We start from the raw sequence: 23485 nt of genomic DNA, 5'->3' as shown, positions 1-23485 counted from the left end.
TGGTAATTGCATTTAGCAAATAAAAAAAATAATAATGATGATCAAATAGTATCCTGGAGTGCACACTTGTTTGCCTTTTAAGACAGTGGCACTGCATTCCTCATTAAAGATCTAAAGTGGAACAGTCATTTGTAAACTCTAGATAGTGTTTTTTGTTAACTACTCTTGGTTCAGTGATATGCATGTTGCTGAATTATCACGATTTAACAAATCGATATTTTAATTATTCATAATTACTACTAATAATAATCAATTTACAAATATGTTTATCATGATTAGAATTACACAAAGAGCAATCTAGCAACCTGTTTATGTTAAATAGGCATTGATTTTTGCCACAGAGTAGTCTGAGGTGAATGGTTTGGATAAATATTGGAAGAGGTTGCCCAGAAGGGCTGAGGTATCTCTGCTCCTGGAATTTTCAGCACTTTGCTGAACGTGGCCCTCCACAAATTCAGTTCAAGTCCTGCTTGAGCGGGAGTTCACATTAGGTGATGTTCCAACCTAAGTGATTTTTCAATGAGTTGTGTGGATGGCAATTAAAAAAAAAAAGGCAATTGTAGGGGAATGTCTTTCTTAAATCACATGTAGGAGCATAGTCCTAACCATTAAACACTGTTAACTTCTGTTCCTGATCAAGAGATGTGGTTCAAGTTGGTTTCCTCCGAACTATTTTGTATCCAGTATGTATCAAAGCTGTTAATTGTGCTAGCAGAAAAGTAAGTATGTATAAACGCAAAAGGTTGAAAATAAATAAAGGAACAGAATAATGAGGTTGTGAAGAGACTATTCAGTGCTGAGAAGAGGAATCATGCATATTTTCAAGACCGTTTGTGATAAAGGTGCCTGGAAGAGCAGTGGGTGTAGTTTGGTGATAATTATTTCATCTCTTACTATTTGAGCAGCAAGTTTGTTTGCAAGTAGACAACAAACATTTCGTAAGATTATTCACTGTCTGTTATTTTTAGAAATGAATTTTATATACTTTCAATTCATATCAACCATCGTTTAAAGAGAAACTCTGTAAAACTCCAGTCCTGTTGGAGGAAAGCAGCAGCTTTCTTTTCTCTATTTAATTTCAAAGAAGAAAAAGATCAATTCCTTTTATAAAATGCAATTAGTGGAGAATAGGTGGGATATTTTCTGAACTTAAATTTAAACATTTAAGTATCATGTTTTTTAAAATGCCTGTAGTAATGCCGCAAAATTTCTCCAAAGTTAAAAAAGAAACATAACAGCTCTGTCTTGTGATCACTTGGTCAAAGTTAAATTTTAACATCTCCTGACAGTACAGTATTTTGTTAAATATGGAAATATTTTTATGCATAAACGAAGCAGGATATTCATCACAGGGGATCATGCTTTATGTGAGTCGATTTATAAACATTTGCAGTTGAACAGGTGGGAAAATTTGCTTGTCTGCAGATAATATCCATGCTGTATGTTATGAACGTGACATGCTCATTCTTGTGATGTATTGTATTTATTAAACAGTGAAGCCTGTTTTCTCATGGACACCAAGTGATGACACTGCCGTGGTTTGTTAAGCAGTGTCTTTTCCTCTTGGCAGTCACTTGAAGAGCATGGGAGTGTTTGTGTGCAACCCAATCTAGCATTTCTTCAATCCTGCTTCTTCCTCCTGAAGTTGATCAGTTTTGATTTCTGTAATGATTTTACACATATTAGTCCTCCTGTTAATTTTTAATTAATCATAGGATCTCCGAGGTTGGAAAAGACCTCCAAGATCACCCATTCTTATTGCCCACCTGTCACCAGTATGTCCCACTAAATCTTGTCCCTTCATACAAGAAAATGAAGTCGATGGTGGAAAATACCATTAGAAACTTCAAGTCCTCTTCTTAATGTTTTATTTCATCGACTTCCCTGATATTAGAACATCCAAAAAGAAAACGCCAGAGAGGAAAAATGCAAACAGTGACTTACAAGCTACAGCTTCACATGAGGTACAGAGTTAGAAGTATTTTGGAAGGTAGTATTTTACTAGCTGAAGCATTCATGATTACATATTGTGAATGCATTCTTTTTTTGCATGATGATAGTGAATGGCTGTTAGGGTGTTTGTGTGAGCCCTTGATCTCTACCTTGAAAAATACACTCATAAAAATTGTAAAGAATAACCAAAATAACCTTTAAAAAGAAGACTTTATTTCTATTGGTCAAACTATAGGCTTGTGTTTTGTGAAGTACAAAGGGAAACAGTCTAAAGCTGCTTTCCTGATTCTTCCTCCTACCACTGATCTTTTGAAGGATGTGTAAGGGTTTATTTGAGGACTTAATTTAACTAATGGCAGGCTGAAATGGGTACAAATTATGTACATGAAAAATGCAATTATGTACCCTTTTGTATTTTTGTAATGTTTACAAAGATGCAATGTACTGACAGCAGTATGTTTCTGCTTCTGAGGGATACATCTATCAAAAGTCTTTTCTTGATAGACAGTGTCGCTACTAAAATGTTTCTTTGGTTGCTGTAAATCTAGATAAATTGTCAAAGTAACATCAGCCTAATTTAGTTGTCTTTTTTATCTGCTCATAAACAGTATGGGAAAAAATTTTCTGAACCATTAAAGAAGCCATTAAAAGCAGTGACAACATAGTTGGAAATGAAAAAAGGGGAAAACGAGATTGTGTAGCAAAAATTAAGAGTAGCATTTATTGTTAAAATTGAACATGAAACTGTCAGTCTTCTTCATGCTTTCTTTTTGTCTGTTTTAACTACTTAGATTTAAGTTTGTCAGTAAATAATAAATTGCTTAGCTTTTTTTTCTGGTTTTCTTTGGGGTTGTTGTTTTTAAGTATGTTGGTCTTGCTAGAACTTGAGAAAGTCGGTCACTAAAATATAAACATATTTGTGCTATTCAATAGGTAGGGTCACTTTTTGTAATTTCCTGAATGAATGAGTGAAGGGCATAATGTCTTATAAAGTATGGTTTCCTTAGGATGGTTTCCTTTATAGCTGCACTTACATAGGTCATGAGAAATGTTGGTATGGGATGGATGTGGTTTTTTTCTTTCTCTCTCCCTTGCATGTACAGCTGAAGTTTCCATTACTCATGTATCTGTGCTGTTTACTTTTCATCTCTTTTAGTGGTTTGGCAATACATTAATCACAGGTCTTTCTTGCATTTGGATTTGATTATATGAGGATGATCTGATTTTCATTTTATTATTTGCCTTTGATGAGGCTGCTTGAGTTTATGTCGTTAGTATTTGGATACTGCTCCTATGTATAAATCCAACTTCCAAAGATCAGTGCTTCCCTGGAAGCGCTATTTCATGATGTCTTTTTCTTTTGCTCATTATACTGTTGGTGGTATTAGGAGGGCAGCATGGGTTAGCTGCTAGCTTACGCACAGCCTTCATATGGCTTAGCAGCTGCATGCAGTGAGCACCTCCAGCTTTTATAACAGAATGAATAGCAAACCCCACTAGGCCACTAAGAAACCTCTGAAGAGACCATAGAATTATAGAAGGGTTTCAGTTGAAAGGGATTTTTGGGATCATCTAATTCCAACCCCCTTGCTATAGGCAGGGACACCTCCCTCTAGACCAGGTTGCTCACAGCCCCATCCAGCCTGACCTTGAACACTTCTAGGAAGGGGGAAAGCTATTCCAGTGTCTCACTGCCCTCACAGTCAAGAATTTCTTCTTAATATCTAGCTGAAATCTACCCTCTTCCAGTGTAAAACCATTTCCCCTTTTCTCGTCTCTACGTGCGCTTATAAAAAGTCCCTCTCCAGCTTTTCGGTAGGCCCCTTCAGGCACTGGAAGGCCACTGTAAGGTTTCCTCAAAGTCTTCTCTCCTCCCTGCTGAAAAGTCCCAGCTCTTTCATCGTGTCCCTGTAGGAGGTGCTCTAGACCTCTGATTATCTTCATGGCCCTCCTCTGCTCCCACAGCTCCATGTCCTTGTGTTGGGGGCCCCAAAACCAGATGCACTACTCCCGGTTGGGGTCCCACGAAAGCAGAATAGAGGGGCAGAATCACCTCACTCAAGCTTCTGGTCACACTTATCTTGATGCAATCCAGGATAGTTAACCTTCAGGACTGCAAGTGCACATTGTCGGCTCATGTTGAATCTTCCATCAACCAACACCCCCAAATCCTTCTCCCTAGGGCTTCTCCCAACCTATTTGCTGCCCAACCTGTACCTGTGCTTGAGATTGCCCCAGCCCGGATGCAATATCTTACACTTGGCTTTGTTGAACTTCATAAGATTGGAATGGTGTGACTTCTCAAGCCTGTGCAGGTTCCTCTGGGTAGCATCCCTCTAGTATGTCAACTGCACCCTCAGATTGGTGTTGTCTGCAAACTTGCTGAAGGTGCACTTGATTCACTGCCCATGTCACCTACAAAGATGTTAAATAACAACAGTCCTAGCAGCGATCTGTGGGGAGCATCACTCAACACTGGTCTGATACGAAATTATTCATGTATTTTCATCATGTCTGAAGCTTGGCTTGGGTACCTTGAAGGTTTTCTTTAGCAACATGGCTAAGCAAAGAAGGAAGTTATGACAACTGCATGACTCTGACTTCAGATAGGAAAAAAAGGAATATTCAGGAAAATAGGCCTGTAATATCTACATGACTACTCTTACTCTAAGAGTAAGTGCTTCTTACTCTGGCATTGTTGCCAAAGCTTCACCTTTTTTTCCTCTTTGTTAGATATTTATGGACTTGACCATTTTAATGTTGAGTAGTAACCTAGAAGCATAGCGTGCTTCTTAGCCTCTTCAAAAGCTTTAACGTATGTATGAAGTACGAAAAGGAAGCAAAACCAAAATAGAAGTTGGAACTGCAGAATTCAGAAAACAGTTCTGGAATGTGTTTAGGCATATCACTTGATTCATCTTTTCCATTAAGAGTGCCAAGGGGGAAGGTGCTTGTGTTCTTTCTTTCTTTGTTTTCTGATCTTTCAATTTTACAATATCTGTATTCAGTTCATCCTTATAGTTTTGCATCCTATCTGCATTTTATTGCTATTTCATTTGGTATACTTGCAGAAGTTGCTGTTTGGTCCCCTAAAAGGGTTGGTTGGGCATGTTTCTTAAACCAAGTATTTGAAGACATTACTCTTCGCCTTTTATTTCCAAACCCAGTCATAAAGGCTCTGTGTTTCACCTGGACAAGATCCAAATTTTTGGTAACCTTTTATGATTTGCAGACATCTTTAGGCAAAAAAATTACTTATTGAATCAAGGTGGACAAAACCCTCAGCTTCCCTTTCAAAATGCAAAGAATCTTGCTGGAATGTAGAAGTAAATAGACTCTGATTGTGTGAGGCAGACTGATTCAAGCTCGTCTGTCTAATTCAGACCAGAACCATGCAATTAGCATTTTGTCAGCTTAGGTGGATGCTCTTACCAGCTGTTGCAGTGCTTATGACTGTTATTTGAGCTGTTCTGTGAGATTTCAGAGATTCAAAGAATGCTACACACCTCAACATTTCTACTTCCCCAGCAGTGAAGTTTTGTTTTGTTCTGGGTCTGTGCTGCTGTTGTACAGTAATAAGAATTCATTTGCTGCTTTTGAGATACCTACTGAAAATACTGTTTTCTACATTGAATTATTCATGTGCACACAAAAGAGCAGAAGGAGATTACTGTCTGTAAATGTTTGCTCTCAAGTTCTACAGTTAAGGAAATGAAAGAAAGTCTGATGTTAATGTAAGCCTTAGAATGTATGTGCTGTTAGTTTCTACTGTAGGAAAATGTAAATATTTCTTTTTCTGTAAATATCTGTGAGATATGAATAGGTGTTTCCTGGTGTGGAGCAAAAAAACTCTGGCCTGTGCCATAATCACTACAGTAACTTTACTCTCCATGATATATGCTTAACTGCCTGTACAAATGTGCAGATGTGAGATAAAGTTTGTGTATTTGGACTTTTGGCAGCGCACCTGAAATGTCCACTTCTGAAAGATCCCTGTCATCGTTTTATTTTGATGTGATTATTGAGGTGCAATTCTTCTTTACTGCAATTAATGCTGGGCTACCTCTTGTTGCAGCACTGTGTAGATTTGCTTCTGAAGTATTATTTGGTTTTGTATCCTGTCACTAGAGTACTGGCAAGTTGCAGACAATCTTTTTTGAAGTATGAAATGCCTTTTTATTCTTCTTTCCCTGACACCTCATTCAGTTCCTCAGAATGTTTTCTCTTTCTGTGATTCCTTTTCAGCTGCTGCACATAAAGTGTGATAATGATGAACATATGTTTCAAAGACCCTCTACTTTTTTCTGGTGTAACAATGAGGATTCACCACCTCCTTGTTTAGATATCTCTTCCATTACGCTTACTCCTAGGAGTTCTCCTGACTCTAGACTACCAGCTGGATTGTTAATACCACCACCTTCAAAAAGTGGTCTTCCAAAGCCATCCAGTGAATACAGTTGTCCGAGACCTCGTGTAATGCTGCTGTGCAAAAGCTTTCTCTTTTTTGACTTTCCTGTTCTTTCTCAGCTGTGTATTAACATGTTAAAATTTCACATTTTGTACAGTGATGCAAGGACAGATCAAATTTATCTTTGATTCTCTTGGAATTCTCTTAAAATACGGAATTTGGAAAGACTTGCTCTATTTTTTATGTAGCTTTTTTTTCTTAGACTCCTAAAATATAAGTTCTTATTTTAGCAACATTTTAAATTTAGTCTATTAATGAATCTCTCATCTATCAGTCCTTTGTTAAAATCATTACATGAAGGATAACTATTCAAAACAAGCAATTCTAAAGATCCAGTCTGAACGTTTTTCCTTCATAAATTATTGGAAAAGAAATCAGCTGTTCAATACATTTTAGTATACTTTATAAAAACTGTGCAAAATGAAAGCTTGAAATTATTTTAAAATTTGAACAAAGCATATTGTCTGCTTTCTCATGGCAATGTGCTAAATACTCAACATTTCTTCCATTTGCTAATAACATCTGGCTGTATTTGGCAAACCATGGCTTTCTGCATGTGTTCACAAAATACAAGTGCTTCTTGTGTTCGTAAGCATTTAAAATATGCATTTATTTAAATAATGGAATTTTAGTTTTGAAGAAATTGAGTAGTGTCAAAATGTCTAGCAACTTCAACTAAGTAACATAAGCGGAAAATGTCATTGTAAAGTCTGATTTTTGCTTTCATGCTGAAAAGACTTATGACTAAACATAAATGCTGCTTATTTATTGTAGCATTCACGTATCCATAAACACTTGAGGAGAATCTACACCAGCATTTACAATCTCTGAGTCATTCTGGGATGATTCACCAACATTAATGGGCAGTGTAGATTAACATACATGCCATGTACTTACTTACTGAAGCTGATCCTGCCTCACTGATGCAGGCAAAACCTATCTACAGTCAGGCATAGTTTTGTTTCTGTGAAGAATGGGATGTCTTAGTGTGTTTATGATGAGTCAAGTACATGCATTGCCCTGCTCTTAGTGGCGGCAGATGGCACTGGACAATCTCCTCCAACATTTTACTGAATCTCTGACAGTGCATGAAAGCACCAGAAGGTTAATGCAAGGTCTGTAAAAGCAGCAGTAAGAGCCACTTGTGTCTAATGAATATTCACTGATACCTTTTCCACAACAATCATTGAAACTGCTGAGCAGGCTCATACTGAGGTCAGGAGGAGTTCTGCATATATAAAAATCTTGCAAGTTAGTTATTTTATGACGTTCAGCTCTGATCCTGCGAGGGAATGCCAAGATGGAATGAATTCTAGCATTTGTTGTTGTTTTTGTTTTTTTAATAGGAAAAAAGCAGCATGTGACACGTGGCTTGCTTTTATGCTTGTCATTTCAGTACATCTAGGTAGAAATATCCTTGTTTTTTATGAAGTATTGAAGTGTTTCAGATCTTTCCAAATCCAAATTTAAAAGTATGAACTCAAAACACCTAATAGGTAATGTTGGACTTACAAGTAGACTTTCATTTTTAAGCAGTGTACACAGTGAAAGATCCGTAGGTCAAAGTGCTTTCCCTATCTGCAGCCACTGCAGCCTCTGGAGAGGAAGAGAGGCAGTTTGAGGCTTCCCAAGGGTTTGCCTTAGAGATTTGTTGTGTGTTATGAGTGACAGCTTCAATTACTGCAGCAGAGACACTAAAAAAAGCATAGCAAATTGAGTTTTAGGGCCCTGAAACTCTCAGCATTGTGAAAGATAAATTTATTTGCCACATTGTGATATTCATGTTTATTTCAATAAAGGAGTCTGTCTAATTAAAACTGTAATTATAAATTTTTATGTGAATATTCTAGTCAAACTGAATCTTATTTTAAGATTCTGCCCGTCAGCACAGCCTTTCTCATATGTAGAAGGCTTTTATTTTGTGTTGTCTAATTAATGAAATTATCATTATCATTTTGCATATGTATTTTACCTTCAGCTTGTCAATCAGAATTCTAAGCTATTTCATCACCTGTTTTAGTGTCAATTAATGTCAATTGGAAAGCCCTCAATTAATGGACTGATGGCAGGAGGAATGGGTGATTGGAAGTTAAATAAGGCTGTAGAGTGATCGCGGTTGTTGTATTTAGGGTTTATTTGCTTATCTAGTATTTTTTTTAGAAGCCTATCAAAGTTTTGTGTTTTATGAATGACTTCACTTCTGTTTCTCAATGAAAGATAAGAGTTTAATTTCTGATACCAGTATTCAATGTATTGTATGTCCAGGTTGTTACTTACCAAAAAATACATGTGACATTTCCATCCCTGTGGGATTTTTGATGGCACAAGAAAGAATTAGTGAAGAAGAAATGATTGGGATCGTGTCTTTTAATTTTAGCTTCTTGTTCTGTGCATTCAGGAGCATAGTACATCATTGTTGCCATATTTTCTTAACCGGGTCTTGTTGAACACATCTGTATTCAGTTTGAGAGTATAGAACTGTTAATTACCAGCTTTTTCAGGTTTTACTGTGATACATGTCTGGTTGTGCTAGATTTATTGAAAATAATGACAATGCTGCTTATGTATTTGGAGAGTTTTAGCATGTCTGAGACTCTGAACTGCAAATGCCAATTGCTTGGTGTCAGGAGCTGTTTTGTGCATGCTGATGTTTTGGTTTTTTTTCATCTTTTTAAAAACTGTAATTCTTATCTGCATGCTGAAAAAAATCAGTGTTGTGATTTTTTTTTTTTTTTTCATGTGAAACGTTGCCCTAATATTTATTGTCCTGTTGTAGGCAGGCTGTGTGACACCTAAATCGCCCTCCACTGACATCTTTGATATGGTTCCCTTTTCTCCCATATCCCCTCAGTCATCAACACCTACTCGCAATGGTACACAGCCTCCTCCAGTACCCAGTAGATCTGCAGAGATCAGTAAGTTCTTTGACAACTGACCTAATTTTTGCTTAATCTTACATTGTTTAGGAAAACATAAAAAACAAAAAAAACAAAAAAACATGTTTTGCATGAAAAGTCAGATACAGGTTCTCTAAGTTACGTTTGATAATACCATTCAATTTTAATACCATCTTCCTGAAGTTGATGTTGCTGCCAAGTTGCATTATAAATATATTTACTTGCTGAAAATATTATTTAAACAGTTTGAAGGAGTCTGTCTGGGGATGATAATGTGGCCTTTCTTTTGCTATGTGTTTCTTGTAGTTAATTGAGGAAATATTTTCAGTTCCTTGTTCTTTCCTTGCTATAGCTATGGCATCTAAACCCTATGTTTCTTGGGAATACAGTATGTGAATGTGGTGATGATGATAAAGAAGGAAGAGCTGAAGAAATCCATCAAAATATAGTCTAATGAAATAATATTTTTAACATCACTTGTCATATCATGTACTGCTTTGCTTTTCAGTTATAGTTGATGAAATTCTGCAGATTTGTGGACTGCTCCTGAAAATCTCTTAAAGATGTTTAATAATAGCAATTTTAGTTTTCAGATGCTTAAAGGCAATTAGGATAATATTTTCAGCTTAGCTGGAAAACTTGTAGGAATCCAGAGATAGTTTTTGAAAGCTTTGGAAACGGCTCGGGGAGGAGGAGGAAGCATACACACAAGTGGTGCTGGAGGTTGTAGGAATACATGTGTGCATGTAGCATTTTCTCTCATTCATACTTATTTTAGTATGGATAAAGAACATTAATGTCACTGGTTGCTGCAGTTTAAGATCATATTTGAAGAGTTTCTGTCCATTTTGGGTAACATTCCTAATATAGAGAATTTTCAGGTATGAATGCAAGCACGGTTGTAATGATAAATTGTAAAACTGGAGTTGATGAGCATCTTCCCTTGTGCCTCATGTAGAAGCTTCAACGCCCTCCCCCCCCCCCAAAAAAAAAAAATTTGAGCTTTTCTCATGAAACTGTAGATACTGCCATAAAATTGATTTCAACGTGCATATGCAGCTTCAAAAGTAGTAACTTGGATTACAAGGTGAGATGTTTGGTTTTAGCTGTTGTCCTGCCTCAGTGCCATTGAAATCACTGCTAGAAATTTTGTGGGCTTACATGGAAGTCAGAGTAATTTTGAGTACTCTACTTTTCTGGTCTCTGTATTTGTTTAAACACTGGGCTTTACAATACAGAAAAAAATGGGGATAACTTAACAATATGCACTATTTAAAAGCATTGTGTTTATTCTGCATTTGTTTTATTTGATTTTCAATTATGATTACAGATTTCAGAGACGTAGCTGGTCAGTGCCGCATCTCACCAGCTGCCTGCTAATTCTGTGCACTCCTCTGTGTGCCTTGCTTCGGAGAGAGGATTACAGAATGATGTAGCAGTCTGTATACTATTGAGCCATGCATTTTCAGGCTATGTCACAGAATCAGGGTCATTAAGGTTGAAAAAGACCTCTAAAATCATCTAGTCCAACAGTCCACCTACCATCAGTATTGCTTGCTAGACCATGTCCCTAAGTATTACATCTTCCTTATCCTTAAATGCCTCCAGGGATGGTGACTCAACCACCTCCCTGGGCAACCTTTTCCAGTACTTCACCACTCTTGCAGAGAAGAGGTTTTTCCTACTATTCTAATTTCCTAATATTCCACATAGCTTGTTACATTGTACATTGCAAATGATTGCATTCATAAGCTATTAACATCTTTTGATGTATTTAAAAAAGGCAGTTAGGAAGTAGAACACTTTCTAATCAAACAAGTACTTACTGTGTTAGATGAGAAAGTTCAGATCCCTTAAGAACTTCATTCAATCTGAGTAATTTTGCAGTACTAATAGTGTACAATAATACATTGTTTTATATGTTATTGGTGCCAGTAGAGACAGTCTGGCATTTCTTTCTCCAATACAAGTCAGATGGGTGGCAACCAAAGGAGCCAAAGTGCAGTCTCACTTATTCTGAGGTCATGTCTTCATGTTCTTCTCACTCCCTTTGCCACAGCCCTTGAGAATTATAAGATAATGTTAGTTTTTTTATATTTTTATAACCATATAACTGTATAATTGAGTTATAAATACCTTTTGCTTTGAACAGCTCTCAGCAAATAGTTCGTAAAGCCTAGCACTCTAAGAAGAGTGCAGCAGTGGCCTTCCTTTGAAAGATAATTATCTCCAAATCATTCGAGATTTTTAAAAAGTGAAAAGATTCTTGAAGTTTTCAATTCTTATTTAGCAGTATAGCCACACTACTCGGTAAATGTCTATGCACTACTAGATATGTCAGTAATAGTAGGATGGTTGGTTTTTTTTTTTTTTTTCTATTTTAAAGGAGAAAATGTAATGTTCTTTGGGCAGGAATTTGTAGATTGAGCAAATACACCATGTCCCCTTAGGTAACAATTACAAAAGGGGTGATTCTTTTACAAACAAAAGCCCTTTCCAGAGTTTGATTTTAACCTGAAATGTTGCAGAGGATTACTACTTCTAGAGCTGATTTTACAGTCCATGGCTTACAGGCTAAACATAAGCATTGCAGCCCAGTATAATAATAATTGCTTAACTGAAAAACTGATGTACACATAAAGCAACCAAAAATGGTGTGTTGACACTATGCTGCTGCTTCTTGTGAGCATTGAGTAAGGGACTGCAAGAGTCCTTGAAAGTTATTGTGAAGAGAAATGTGTATATTTCTTGTTGGCACAGCATTGCTGTATCTCAGAAAAGAACTGGAAACATGCTGTCGAATTACTTAAACTTAAACTCTTTCACTTAAAGGACCTACAAAAACCAAGGTCACAACTGGCAGGTGTAGAAATCTGCTCCAAGATTTATCTTTTCAGAATCTGTTGTTAGAATAATGATGGAACCACTTGTTATGCTGTAATAATTACAAAAGAAAAAAGTATGGAGTAGCCTGCAGCTAAGGGAAAGGCTTTCTGGCCCTCATTCCCTTAGCTTACTCCAAATATTTTCTTGGGTACTTATCTTCAGTGGATTAATTTGTATTTGTCGTTCCAGCTGCTCCAGGACATTTGGGGAAAGCATATATCAGCATAACTCTGTGTCTGGATGATAACTAATGTAAAGAAGTTTGGGATGCAAAACAAAGCAGAAATGCCAAATATTTGCAGAGTTTTGTTGGTTTAATTCTTGCTAGTTCTGAGCTTGTTACAGAATGTAGACTGCTGTTCTCCAGTGTTGGTTATTTCTTGTCCTGAATGTCAGGTCAGCCCCAGAAATAACAATTTACTACTTGTTCATGTCTTTCAGCACTTTGAGTTACAGATGTGAAGCATCACTGTTTTATGTTCTTGAATTTGTTCACTGATTTTCCAAGCAGTGACTTTATTTTCCTCCAGTAAGGAAAGGGATTTTCCAGAAGGAGGGAAAGGAAATTATATGTGTATAAATATATGGGATTGCTTTCAGAGATTTAACCATTTGTACTGAAGAAAGAAATGCCTATCTATATTACAGGTATTTTGGACAGTGTGCCAGGCAAGCTACTGTCATTATATTTAACATGTTTTCTTGCCAGTACTTCAGCATAAAATAAAATATTACTGATTTGTGTTGTTTCTGCTAAAATGGAGCTAAAAATGGACAGTAAACACCATCAGCAAAGGTTATGGAAATGCCATGCAACAGTGGAGCTTTGCAGTGAATAAATTTCATCCTGTTTCCACATATTCATCTTCTGTTTCAAAGAAAAATACTGACTGAAAGTATTTCATGGTGCTTTGACTCAGCAGTGCAATCCCTCTGACAACACACGAACTTAAAATGCAGAAAAGCAATGAGCCTGTTGTCCTACAGACTTTTACAGCCATTTCATTGAAATAATATCAAATTGTAATAGAGAGAGATGGTTTCCCAAAACATTTAAGGGAAATTCAGCTAGGAGATAACTATCTTTAAAATTTGATTCTATGCAAGGCTTAGTAGCTCCATCATTGATAATGAGTTCTTCTCTGTTCAATTTTAAAGTCTGCCTTGAATAACAATTTGAATGAAATTACCTTTGACACGAAAGCATGTTCCACTGAAGGAGTTAAAGCTTCTACCATTCTCCTTTTAATTAGCTCAGTACTGTCATAAACAAAGGCATAATACTTTGAGCATGAATAAGATGTCCAGAGAAATGTTCATAATACTTGCTTTCAAAAATAGTGATGTAATTACAGTACTTGGAAATTAAAGAACTGTTTTCTTTACTGTTCTTTCATAAATACATTCCTTGAATGTTTGCAAAGGCTTGGTATTGAAACTGGCTGCTTTAAGCTATCTGACCACATAGAAAACTGTCAGCTCTTTGTGATTCTGTGATTCCCTTTTTAGGGTAAAAAGAACTTAAGAAAAAGAGGAACAAAGAGAAGAAAAAAAGAAATAAATGGACCTAGATAATGAGCAAATAAACTTAGGTGGGACATAAAACATAATCATTTTTTCCCCAGTAAAGGTCAGATTGAAAGTTAAAGCTGCTGCACATCTGAATATCTCTTGAGTAGGAGTATAAGAACATGTAAGGATGCTGATAGTACTTACACTCGAGCAGACCCATTTTGTCTGTGAGAGAGGCAAGGGATGAGGTAGATCCTAATTTTTCTATTAGGTTATTCTCCTTGATATCTGTTTTGCATGAGGGTAGTCTGCCTCTGCCAGGAAAGGCTAGATTTTTTATTTTTACTCAAGTGGGCTTTCAGAATGAGGTTGTCAGATCTGGGTCATCCCTTGTTCCTATGTGGTAGTCTACAGCTGCTAAGCCATGGCATAAATATGTAATTACTCCAGTTCCTACTTGTTCTTGTACAGTATTATGGGAACATAATATTCTAATTATTTAAGAAATATGCTGTGCAATGCAGGTGTGGTAACACCAAATATTAGGTCAAAACCCATAGAAACTTATTTGCAGAATAGAATGTTGAGAAGCCTAGACAAGTACAGGCCTGGAATGTGGACTCTATAAATGATGAAATAAAGACTTTTATTTAGCTATATTAACACTCTTCAGCCCTTTTAATGTGACGTAACAGCCTGGATTTAATGTCAGGTTGTCAATTATCAGCTTGAATATCTTGTATGTTAAGAGTAAAATCTGGAGCTAAAACAGAAAAATATTAATTTCTTAGATAGTAAGGGTCCTTTTCCCTACTCACAAATCCAATGTGATTTTGAGTTAGGCAGTCTGATTACCAGGTTTCTTCCTGGACAACTGTGAAGGTTAGGAAGTTTAATATTCTCTTCAGCAATTACGAAGCTGTGTTAACTTTGTTTTATGAGTGTTATCATCAGTGTGTTTCATGCTAGTTCATCAAAATGTGTTTAATGCTAGTTTTCATTTCATCAAAATGTGTTTAATGCTAATTTCAGTCAGTACAGTATGGGAGAGAACATGTCTGTATAGATGGCACTCCGTCATGTAGAGAAAAATATTCCCATTACTGAGAAGTAAAAATATCTGGGCTGTCAGATGTGAGGACGAACTAGCCTTGCACAGTTCCAGTAAGGAAAAAAATATATATATATGATTGGAGGTGTTTCAAAAAATAAACACACAAATGCAAAAAAAAAAACACCTCAGTAGTGAAAAGGATCCTGCTTTTTGAAGTGAGAAACCGTATGACATGACAGAGGAAAGAAGTGCAGTCATTGCATTTATGGATCCAGTTTTAGTGGAATTTTAGGGCAAGCTGCATATCATGGTCTTCTGTGTTTTCTTTTATTCTTCCTTGTTCTTCCTTGTTTCTTTTATTCAACCTGTTCTTTGGTTGAGAATTACAACTCTAGTAATTAGTTCTATTTACTACTAACAGCGCACTGAGAAACTCTATCAAATGCAGAACTGAAATTCCATGAGTAAAGGTAATTTACAAAAGTCCTTAACCTGATGGTCAGAAGTGGCAGATATGAAGAGGTATGAAGGCTAATTTGTTAGTGAGTATTTGCTTCTGACATAATGAAATTTGGCAGTTGACATCCAGCTGTTCCCTCTTCAATTATGAAATATTCAAACTCTCTGATTCCCGAAGGCACTTCAGTGGAAGCTCCCTTATTCAGACTGGAATTTCTTCTCCTCAGGTCCCTAAAATTCCTCTATAAAGCACAACCATTTAATGAAAGGTCCATAAAGGCTTAAATAGAAGTTGCTGCATTATTGGAAAAAAATTGTTGAGTATCTAGTCTTGGAAAACTAATCAAGACCTGACTTCTGAATTTGGATGTTTAAAAACTGCAGTTAATCGTTTTCATATCTGAAGGTGCTGTTATTCAGCTTGTAAGATGTAAGCTGAGTTTTTCAGAGAGCAGGTCATAGCTCATTCTGTTTCCCTCAGTGACTCATTTTTCTCTTTTTCCAGAGAGAGACCTTTTTGGGGCAGAACCTTTTGACCCTTTTAGCTGCGGAGCAGGAGATTTCCCTCCAGACATTCAGTCCAAGCTAGACGAGATGCAGGTAACCATTGAGTTATCAATTATGCAGTTTTCTCTGGATGTGTGAATATTATTGCAATACATTTTTATGGTGATTTTAAAACAAATTCCAGACTGTACACTCATAGATACATAGAGGAGAGGGAAAAAATATGTAAAAGGAAGACAACCAATATTTTTGTACTCACTGGAATTAGAATTTATCAGCCTGAAGATCTTCACAGATGTTATTGCATGGTAATAACACAGACAGACACCTGAAATTATTTATGGCCTACCAGCACAGTAAGCAAAATAGACACTGCTTTTCTTTGCTGGGAAGGGGCTGAGCAAGTTTAAAAAAGAGCTGTTGTTAGAGGCCTACATACGTGTTGACCTTGTTATTCCTCAGAAATTTTCTGCTGCCTTTATAAATAGTCATACCTGACTATTGCATTTTGGGCCACAGACTACTGAGAACTGATTCAAGAACTCAGGTCTTTTTTCATCAGGAAATGTTTGTTGATTCTGAAATAGTCTATGCTATCTGTTTAGATGTTGGTTTCAATTTGAAGCAGTTCTAGGAGAAAGCCTTCAAACTGTGGGCTAAGTCTCAAACTGCAAACTGCCATTTCCTTGCCAGGTTGCTTATCTGTTTTTTTTCACAGCAGCCTGCCAGCAAACGGAAGGCTGAAAACACTGGGAACTTGAATTTCCAGGATGCTGGCTCCTCAGCAGAAAGTGTTCCCAGGGCTTCCAGACCTCTTGTGTCTTGAGAGCCCACAAAGTACAAGAGCAAGTTCTCAGGCTCACTGATTTCCTCCCTTCTGCCTAGAGAACAGCAGAAACATTTTTAAATGGCTTCAATACAATTAACTGCTGTTTAATTTTTTTAAGTAAAATTTTCAAATTCCTGTTCATTGAGACATCTAAATTTATATGTGGAGGAGTTTTCCATGTGGATGGCACCACTGGAGAAAATTCCTCTCGCTTTGAAATAAGAAATGTTTATTCTTGATCGTCTGCACTCTGGCCCGTGTAATTTTAGATAGCAGCTAAAAGCCAAAGCTGCTTTCTTTCCGCTTACATTGGAATTACTTGTGTTTTGTGAATTCACAGTCAAGGCCTTTGGTAGAAAACAAAAACAAAACAACCAAGACAATCATAGGAACTTCCCATTGACAGAGATCTGTGTTTCTATTAAGTATAGGCAGTTCTAGGTGAACTACAGTATCTATGAATACTGTGCTGTGTAAAGGTAAATATCAAACACTAGCAATTCTTACTATGAATAGTGTCGAGTCAAAATTTTATATTCTTAGGCTATGACTTCTATGTGCTGTCATGTTATGAAGCATCAAGAAATGGATCGGTAGAAATCTTTATCAAAGGTTTTTGATAAGTCATGAAATGGAGAACTCAACATCAATTTCTACTCTGTTGACACAAGACAAAACAAACTAATCTTTATGTATTGCTATGTTATGTTGCAAATAATATTGCATTAGTTAAGTAGTCTGCTGTGTTGTGTGCATACATGTCTTATTCTTTTTTGTTTGATCTGTGAATGTGTATCACAGAGAACCTAGCTTACCTTGACACCTTGACTGAAAATGTATTAGTAGACTTTTGTGTTGATGAAAAAGTTGTTCACGTTTAATTCAGTTAAGTCAAGTGCATAACTGAGAGGATGTGGAAAAAAATTCACTTTTGACTTGGACAAAGCAAAAGCTATGGGAAGTTACTTTTCTATGACATTCTTCTATCATTTTAGATCAGTGTTAAGTATATTTGCCATATATAAGTTGTTTGTGTAGGTTGTATGAATCAGTAGTGTAAAATACAAATTGAAATATGTTTTTTCCTTATCTCTTTTATCTTCTTATGCTTTCCTGGGTGCCTAGCGTCAGCGATGGTTGGTATATCATATTTTAATAATGGTGTTTACAGCATTTATAACTGAAATGTATATATGCTCGTGTCTGGTGTTCTTATGCTTTAATTTCATTTATAACTGTTTTGTATTTTCATGCGAATGTGGATGTATAAAAAAAGATTTTAAGATTTGTATTTTATATATGCAATTCTGTATGTCAGTGCCATTAGCATTTTTAGAAGCCTACAATTTTTAAGGTGAGGATAGCTGATTTTAAACTTCTTTCATTTGTTTGATCAGCTGATATTACAACTCTTTGTTTTCCTGGTGTGATACTGGAATGTCCAGTGCTGTTCTTTAGATGGCCATTAATGAAATGGTCTATGTAAAACCTTTGGTTACATAGATTTTTATACCAGTACAGCCATCTTATATAAATGCTCTTTCAATTGGAGATAATTACTTCCAAACTTAAAATGAGTCAAAGATGCTAGAGGTCATTTGTTGCTAGAAACAGCCTACAAGAGGAAAGGTAAATGCTTGCCACAAAAGGTCAAACCGCAAAGCATGTGATGTCCTCTAAGAAATCTAAAATTCAGGAGAAGTTAAGAATAATGTCAGCTGCTTTCACAGAATGGCCAGGGTTGGAAGGGACCTCAAGGACCACGAATCTCCAATCCCCCTGCCACATTCAGGGCCACCAACCTCCACATTTAATACTAGACCAGGCTGCCCAAGGCCCCATGCAATGTGGCCTCAAACACCTCTAGAGACGGGGCATCCACAACATCTCTGGGCAGCCTGTTCCAGCACCTCACCATTCTCAGTGAAGAACTTGCCCCTGACATCCAACCTATATCTTCCCTCCCTCAACTTCAAACCATTTCTCCTTGTCTTGCTGTTGTCTACCCTTTCAAAGAGTTCCCCTCCTGTTTATAGACCCCCTTTGAGTACTGAAAGGCTGCAATGAGGTTGTGCTGCAGCCGCCTTTTCTCCACGCTTTTCTCCACGTATTATATATGGTATATATTGTTAAATTCAGCTTAACCCACACTCTGAGAGGCCAACAAGCGACCTCAGAGCCAACCAGTGGCTGGAAAAGCTCCGGCCAATCCTTTAACTCAGTCTCAGCAAGCATGCCCTAGTCTGCAGAAAAGCTGTCTTAGAGAACATGTGTGTTGGAAAAGGACGTGTAAGCAAAGTGGGTGAAGAAATTACAGCAGAACTGAAGAGGCACTGGGGATAAACTCTTTAGGAACAGGTGCTTTTCCTTTGCATATGATATTCTGAACTTAATGCAGTCAGATCAAGTTCCTCAACCTCTGGGGGAATAGTTTTATGTTTAAACTTCAGGGAGGATCCAAAATTCTATCTATTCTATTTCTTATTCCAAGCTCGGCTGATCTTTTTGGAGAGCTCAAAACTCCAGCATGTGTTGAGATCCTAGTTTTTCAGCACAGACATCTCTCTGAAGACTCTCCAACCTCCCGTTTCCTCCACCCTTATGCTGAAACATATTTTCATCCTTTCTATTTTGACTTCATCCAAACATTATTAAAATGAATCTATTTTCCCAGAAATCTTGGAGTGTGGTGAAGTTTCCCTAGATCTTGAATCATACTAGCAACAGCTGCTATGATTTATTAAAATCTCAAGGTAGTTAATATTATAAAGTCTGCAGGATCTGCAGACCATTCTCCGTGCACAGCCCAAAGTAGTCAGGAGGCTTGTCTAATTTCCATCCGAAATAAGTTATGCTCAGCCCTCTAAATTGTCTTCTCAATACTTGTTGATTTATCATTGGTCCACTGAGTTTGTGCTGACTTAAGGTCATTGAGTGAAGTCAGGTGGTGAAGGGATAAACAATCTAACCTCAGAAAGAGCCATATGGGTTGACTTTGGCAGATTTACCTTGTGATAAAATTGAATTAGTTTGTGTTTTACTGCTTGTTGCTTTTAAATGGAATAGTAAAAAAGAAAGAAAAAAACTAACTGAGAATTTTGGAAGATGGTTTGTTTTCTGATTACTTTTCATATTGGAAATAAGCTTTGCATCTCTAGGAGACCCATCACATGTTAGTATAATATTGTTGTTTTTCTGTGTAACTAAGATGTTCAGTGCGTGTGTTAAGTCATCTTGGAAGTAAAAAAGGGCTGTCATGTAGATATGATCACATAAGTAAAGCATAGTGTAGGTGTACATTTTATAGCCATTCATGTTCCCTTTCCTGTCCAGTATCAGGGATGGTCTTTGTCTGCATTCCTTCAAAATCAGCCAATTTGAGATATTTTCTGACCAAATATTACTGTTTCCTGAGCCCTGACTGTACAAAAAGCTGTGGTGCATATGGTGTATAATGAAAGGGCAATCTGTTATGCTAAGAATCTGAAATGCTTGAATTTAATATTTAAAATACTCAGTATTAAAATTGATGATACATAGCTTGTAATGTGTACCAAGTACTGACCATATGTCATGTTTAAGAAAAAGAATTCTGCTTGATACATTAATCCAGTTCAATAGAAAAAGGATAAAAATAAAGTGTAATTTATAATTACTCAGCCATTCCAACTGACATCATTATTATTACAGCTGTGAATGCTGGGTTTTGGAGTGGAGAGTAGAAGGCAGGCATATGCTGGATATTATAATAAACATACAGCAGCTTCAAGCAGAACCATCAGAAATGAGAGGAGCGTATAAAGGAAGTATAACTGTGAAAACTGACATAAGGCTGCAGACATTCTGTTTTATGTCCTCTTACCTGCCCTAATCACATTTCAGCTGTGCCTGGACGTAAATGAAAATCTTTCCATAAAAACTGTTTGTCTTGCATCTTGGCTGACAACAGCTGATTGGGTAATTTTATTATTGTTACAATCATCGTGTATTTTCTGAAGTATAGGTGTGCAGATTGCAGAAGTATTGGAGAATTTGAAGCTAGCTGGCAAAAACTGTGGGGCTCGAATGGAGATGGCTGTGGGAGATCTGAAGTTTGTGCTTTATTAATCTTAAGGAATTTGATTGCAATTCCTTTGCCTTTCTCTGCTGGAATAGTATGTTTTCAAGTTTTCCCTTTTTGAGTGCTGCATTTAATGGGAATATTGAGTCAATACAGCTTTCTTTGAGTATCCTGGTTTATAATCCTATGATTTCTTTTCCTCTAACTTTAATAATAATAATAATAATCTGAATTCTTTTAAATTCTGACAAATGCTCTGATGGTTCTCCAGATTGCCCTGATGTCCTGTTTGTGGGTTTTTTTTTGACCCTGTGGTTGCCATGAGAAGATGGACCTGCTAGTTACTGTTGAATCTGACCCTGTGAGTTTTGTGTGATATATAGTAGGTGGATATCATACCCATCCACTCTGGTCAGTATAACAGTGAGATGAGCGCACATACAAATAGTGCAGATCTGATTTGCTCTTGGCTGGCCAGAAAAACCTCACTGGACATGCAGCTATGTTAGACATTACCAAGCAGTTCTGAAATGTATAAAGGAAAGATAGGAGCATGCAGAACACGAACAGGATGTGTGCTGGGTTATAGGACTGGCAGAGATTTGAAAGGGCTCCCAGCAGAGATAGAAATCAAGTTGTCCTTGATAGACCAGTTGCCATAGATTTTCTACTATTATAGCTGCATCAAGAATCTTCAGGTTGAAGCATAAACTATCCCTTTTACAGCCTCAAAACTGGCAGCTGCTTCTAAATGCTTAAAAATATTAGAGTTTCAGACACACTGGAACTGAGAGGTTTATGATTCAGCACATTGAACTGTCTCGCTAATCCTAGGGCTGGTGCTCCTGTGTAAGCAGTCGCCTTCTGACTGCAGTTGCATCAAGAAGCTGCATCCTTTGGGTAAATAACCAATGTCTCATTTATGACAGAATGCTGGCTTGGAACTTCATACTCTGTTTGCTTGAAATATCTTTTGCACTGAATGCTCCTCCTGTTAGCTTGTTGAAAAGTACAGAAGGGAAGGGGAAAAAAGTCAGATATGCCAGCGAGCATTGTCAACATCATGTCACCCAGGTAGGGCAAACCTGGCAGCACAACTGGAGAATTCTTACAGCCTGGTAACACTGCTGGCTCACTGTATGAATGTTAGGAAAATGCAGACTTTGCCTGAAAAATCTCAGACCATTTAGTAATCATCTCCAGGAAGTGTATTGAATTTTTCAGCATTGCAGATGGCATTTTCTGGTAGGTTTATTAAACATTCAGACTCTTAAAACCTAGCCTGGGGGTTACATTTGTTTGAAATGAAGCTGTTTTGACTTGTGAATGATCTTTTAAAGCCAAAAGGTATACTCCTGAGGTACTCCTGTGCATTATGACAAGTCTTGAGTTTCTGCCAAGTCCCAGTGCAGGCTACCTTACATCAAGATTTAGTTTGATTACAAGGCGCTTGCCTTATTAAAGCACATAGTATTGATTTCATAGCACGTAACCAACGTTCTTCAAGTGAATTGGAGGCTCAGAGAGTACTGAGCTGAGCAGTGTGACAAGTGCCGCTGGAGCTGATGTTCTTATGGCATTTCTATTCAGTCCTTGTTTCCAGCTGCTTACAGCTTGACAATACCTTTGCTAAACAGACTGAACATTTCTGGATTCAAAGGTGACTTTTCTTCTGACAGTCAGTCCATAAATGTTTACTTGTGGAAATGATTCTTTTCAATGCAGAGAGCAGGACTGTATAGCTTATAGTAGTTTTTCTACCAGTAAAATATGAGAAATTTTGAGTTTAACTCCTTAAGAATCTATTTGCTCCTTTCAAAGCACTGCATTTTGATAGTGCTGAGTCTTTCATGCATTTGAAATTCATCCTTCAATCATTTTCAGTAAAACAGGTATTATTCTATTTGCCTTGTGGTGAAGCACAGATAACCATAGAGTGTAAAGCATAACACCTCTCAGTGTTATGCTCACCACCAGCACAGTGAATGACTCAGAACAAACCTGAGATTTTGTTGGGTACCACTACGTTTATTATTAGACTACTTCTAATAAAAGGGATTGCTGAATGTACGAGACATCTGGTATTAACAGCAACATCCACAACTTGCATCTCTTTGAAGTGTGAATATAATAAACTTCTTTTTCTCATACAGCAATCTGATCTTTCCTACTTAAAAATTGTGTTGAATTTTGCTCACATTCAATATGATTCAAGTGAAACCTGTTTTTCTATCAATTTATGTATGCAAATAGTCAATATTTTTATTCTAATACTACTTAATCTACACACAGTATTTCTTAGAGTGAAGTCCTTTTATAAATTCATGGCTGAGAGAAAGTTAAGAAAACTGACTGACTAAATAGTGTAAATGTGAATTATCCTGTGAACCATCTGGAACATTCTGGAACAGTCTTAGCTATGTACCTCGAAGTTGAGCTAGAAATAAGCTGGAATTTAGATATTTATAGAGAAAATGATCCTCGAGAAATTACTTTCTCTTTTATTAACAGTGTTTTGTTTCATTGCAGGAGGGGTTCAAAATGGGATTAACTCTTGAAGGCACAGTATTTTGTCTTGACCCACTAGACAGCAGATGCTGATGCCAAGCAACTAAATGTGAAATTCTTACACAGTATTTTTTAATTCTGAACATGTATTCACAAATATTATCCATGTGCCAAAATATGCTTTTTTTTCAACATGTGAACTCGTTTGAGGTTTGCTTCTGTAAAAACAAAAAGACTTAGTTCCAGTCTTTCCCTGTACAAATGTATAAAGTTGTACTTGTTTATGAAATATGAATTAAATTACACTGTTGTTTCTTTCCCTCGCACTTTGGCCCAAGTTTACTACTCTTTA

The 23485-nt window shown here is 36.8% G+C and overlaps 1 protein-coding gene across 1 annotated transcript in view; it reads left to right on the top strand.

Moving 5' to 3' along the window:
• The window catches only part of GULP1 (GULP PTB domain containing engulfment adaptor 1), a gene marked incomplete at both ends in the record, with an annotated part of 82240 nt that extends 59014 nt beyond the window's left edge, over window positions 1-23226 (top strand). Inside the window, 4 exons of the mRNA XM_079538892.1 lie at window positions 6199-6426; window positions 9198-9336; window positions 15735-15829; window positions 23155-23226. Coding sequence (XP_079395018.1) covers window positions 6199-6426; window positions 9198-9336; window positions 15735-15829; window positions 23155-23226 — 534 coding nt within the window. The remainder of the gene's footprint in view (window positions 1-6198; window positions 6427-9197; window positions 9337-15734; window positions 15830-23154) is intronic.
• Between the last annotated feature and the right edge of the window lie 259 nt (window positions 23227-23485).

Source organism: Tetrao urogallus (genome assembly GCF_951394365.1).
Source record: "Tetrao urogallus genome assembly, chromosome: 8".
Taxonomy (NCBI): Eukaryota; Metazoa; Chordata; class Aves; order Galliformes; family Phasianidae; genus Tetrao; species Tetrao urogallus.
The sequence above is the reverse complement of the archived record's forward strand: the minus strand, read 5'-3'. Positions and strand labels throughout refer to the sequence as shown.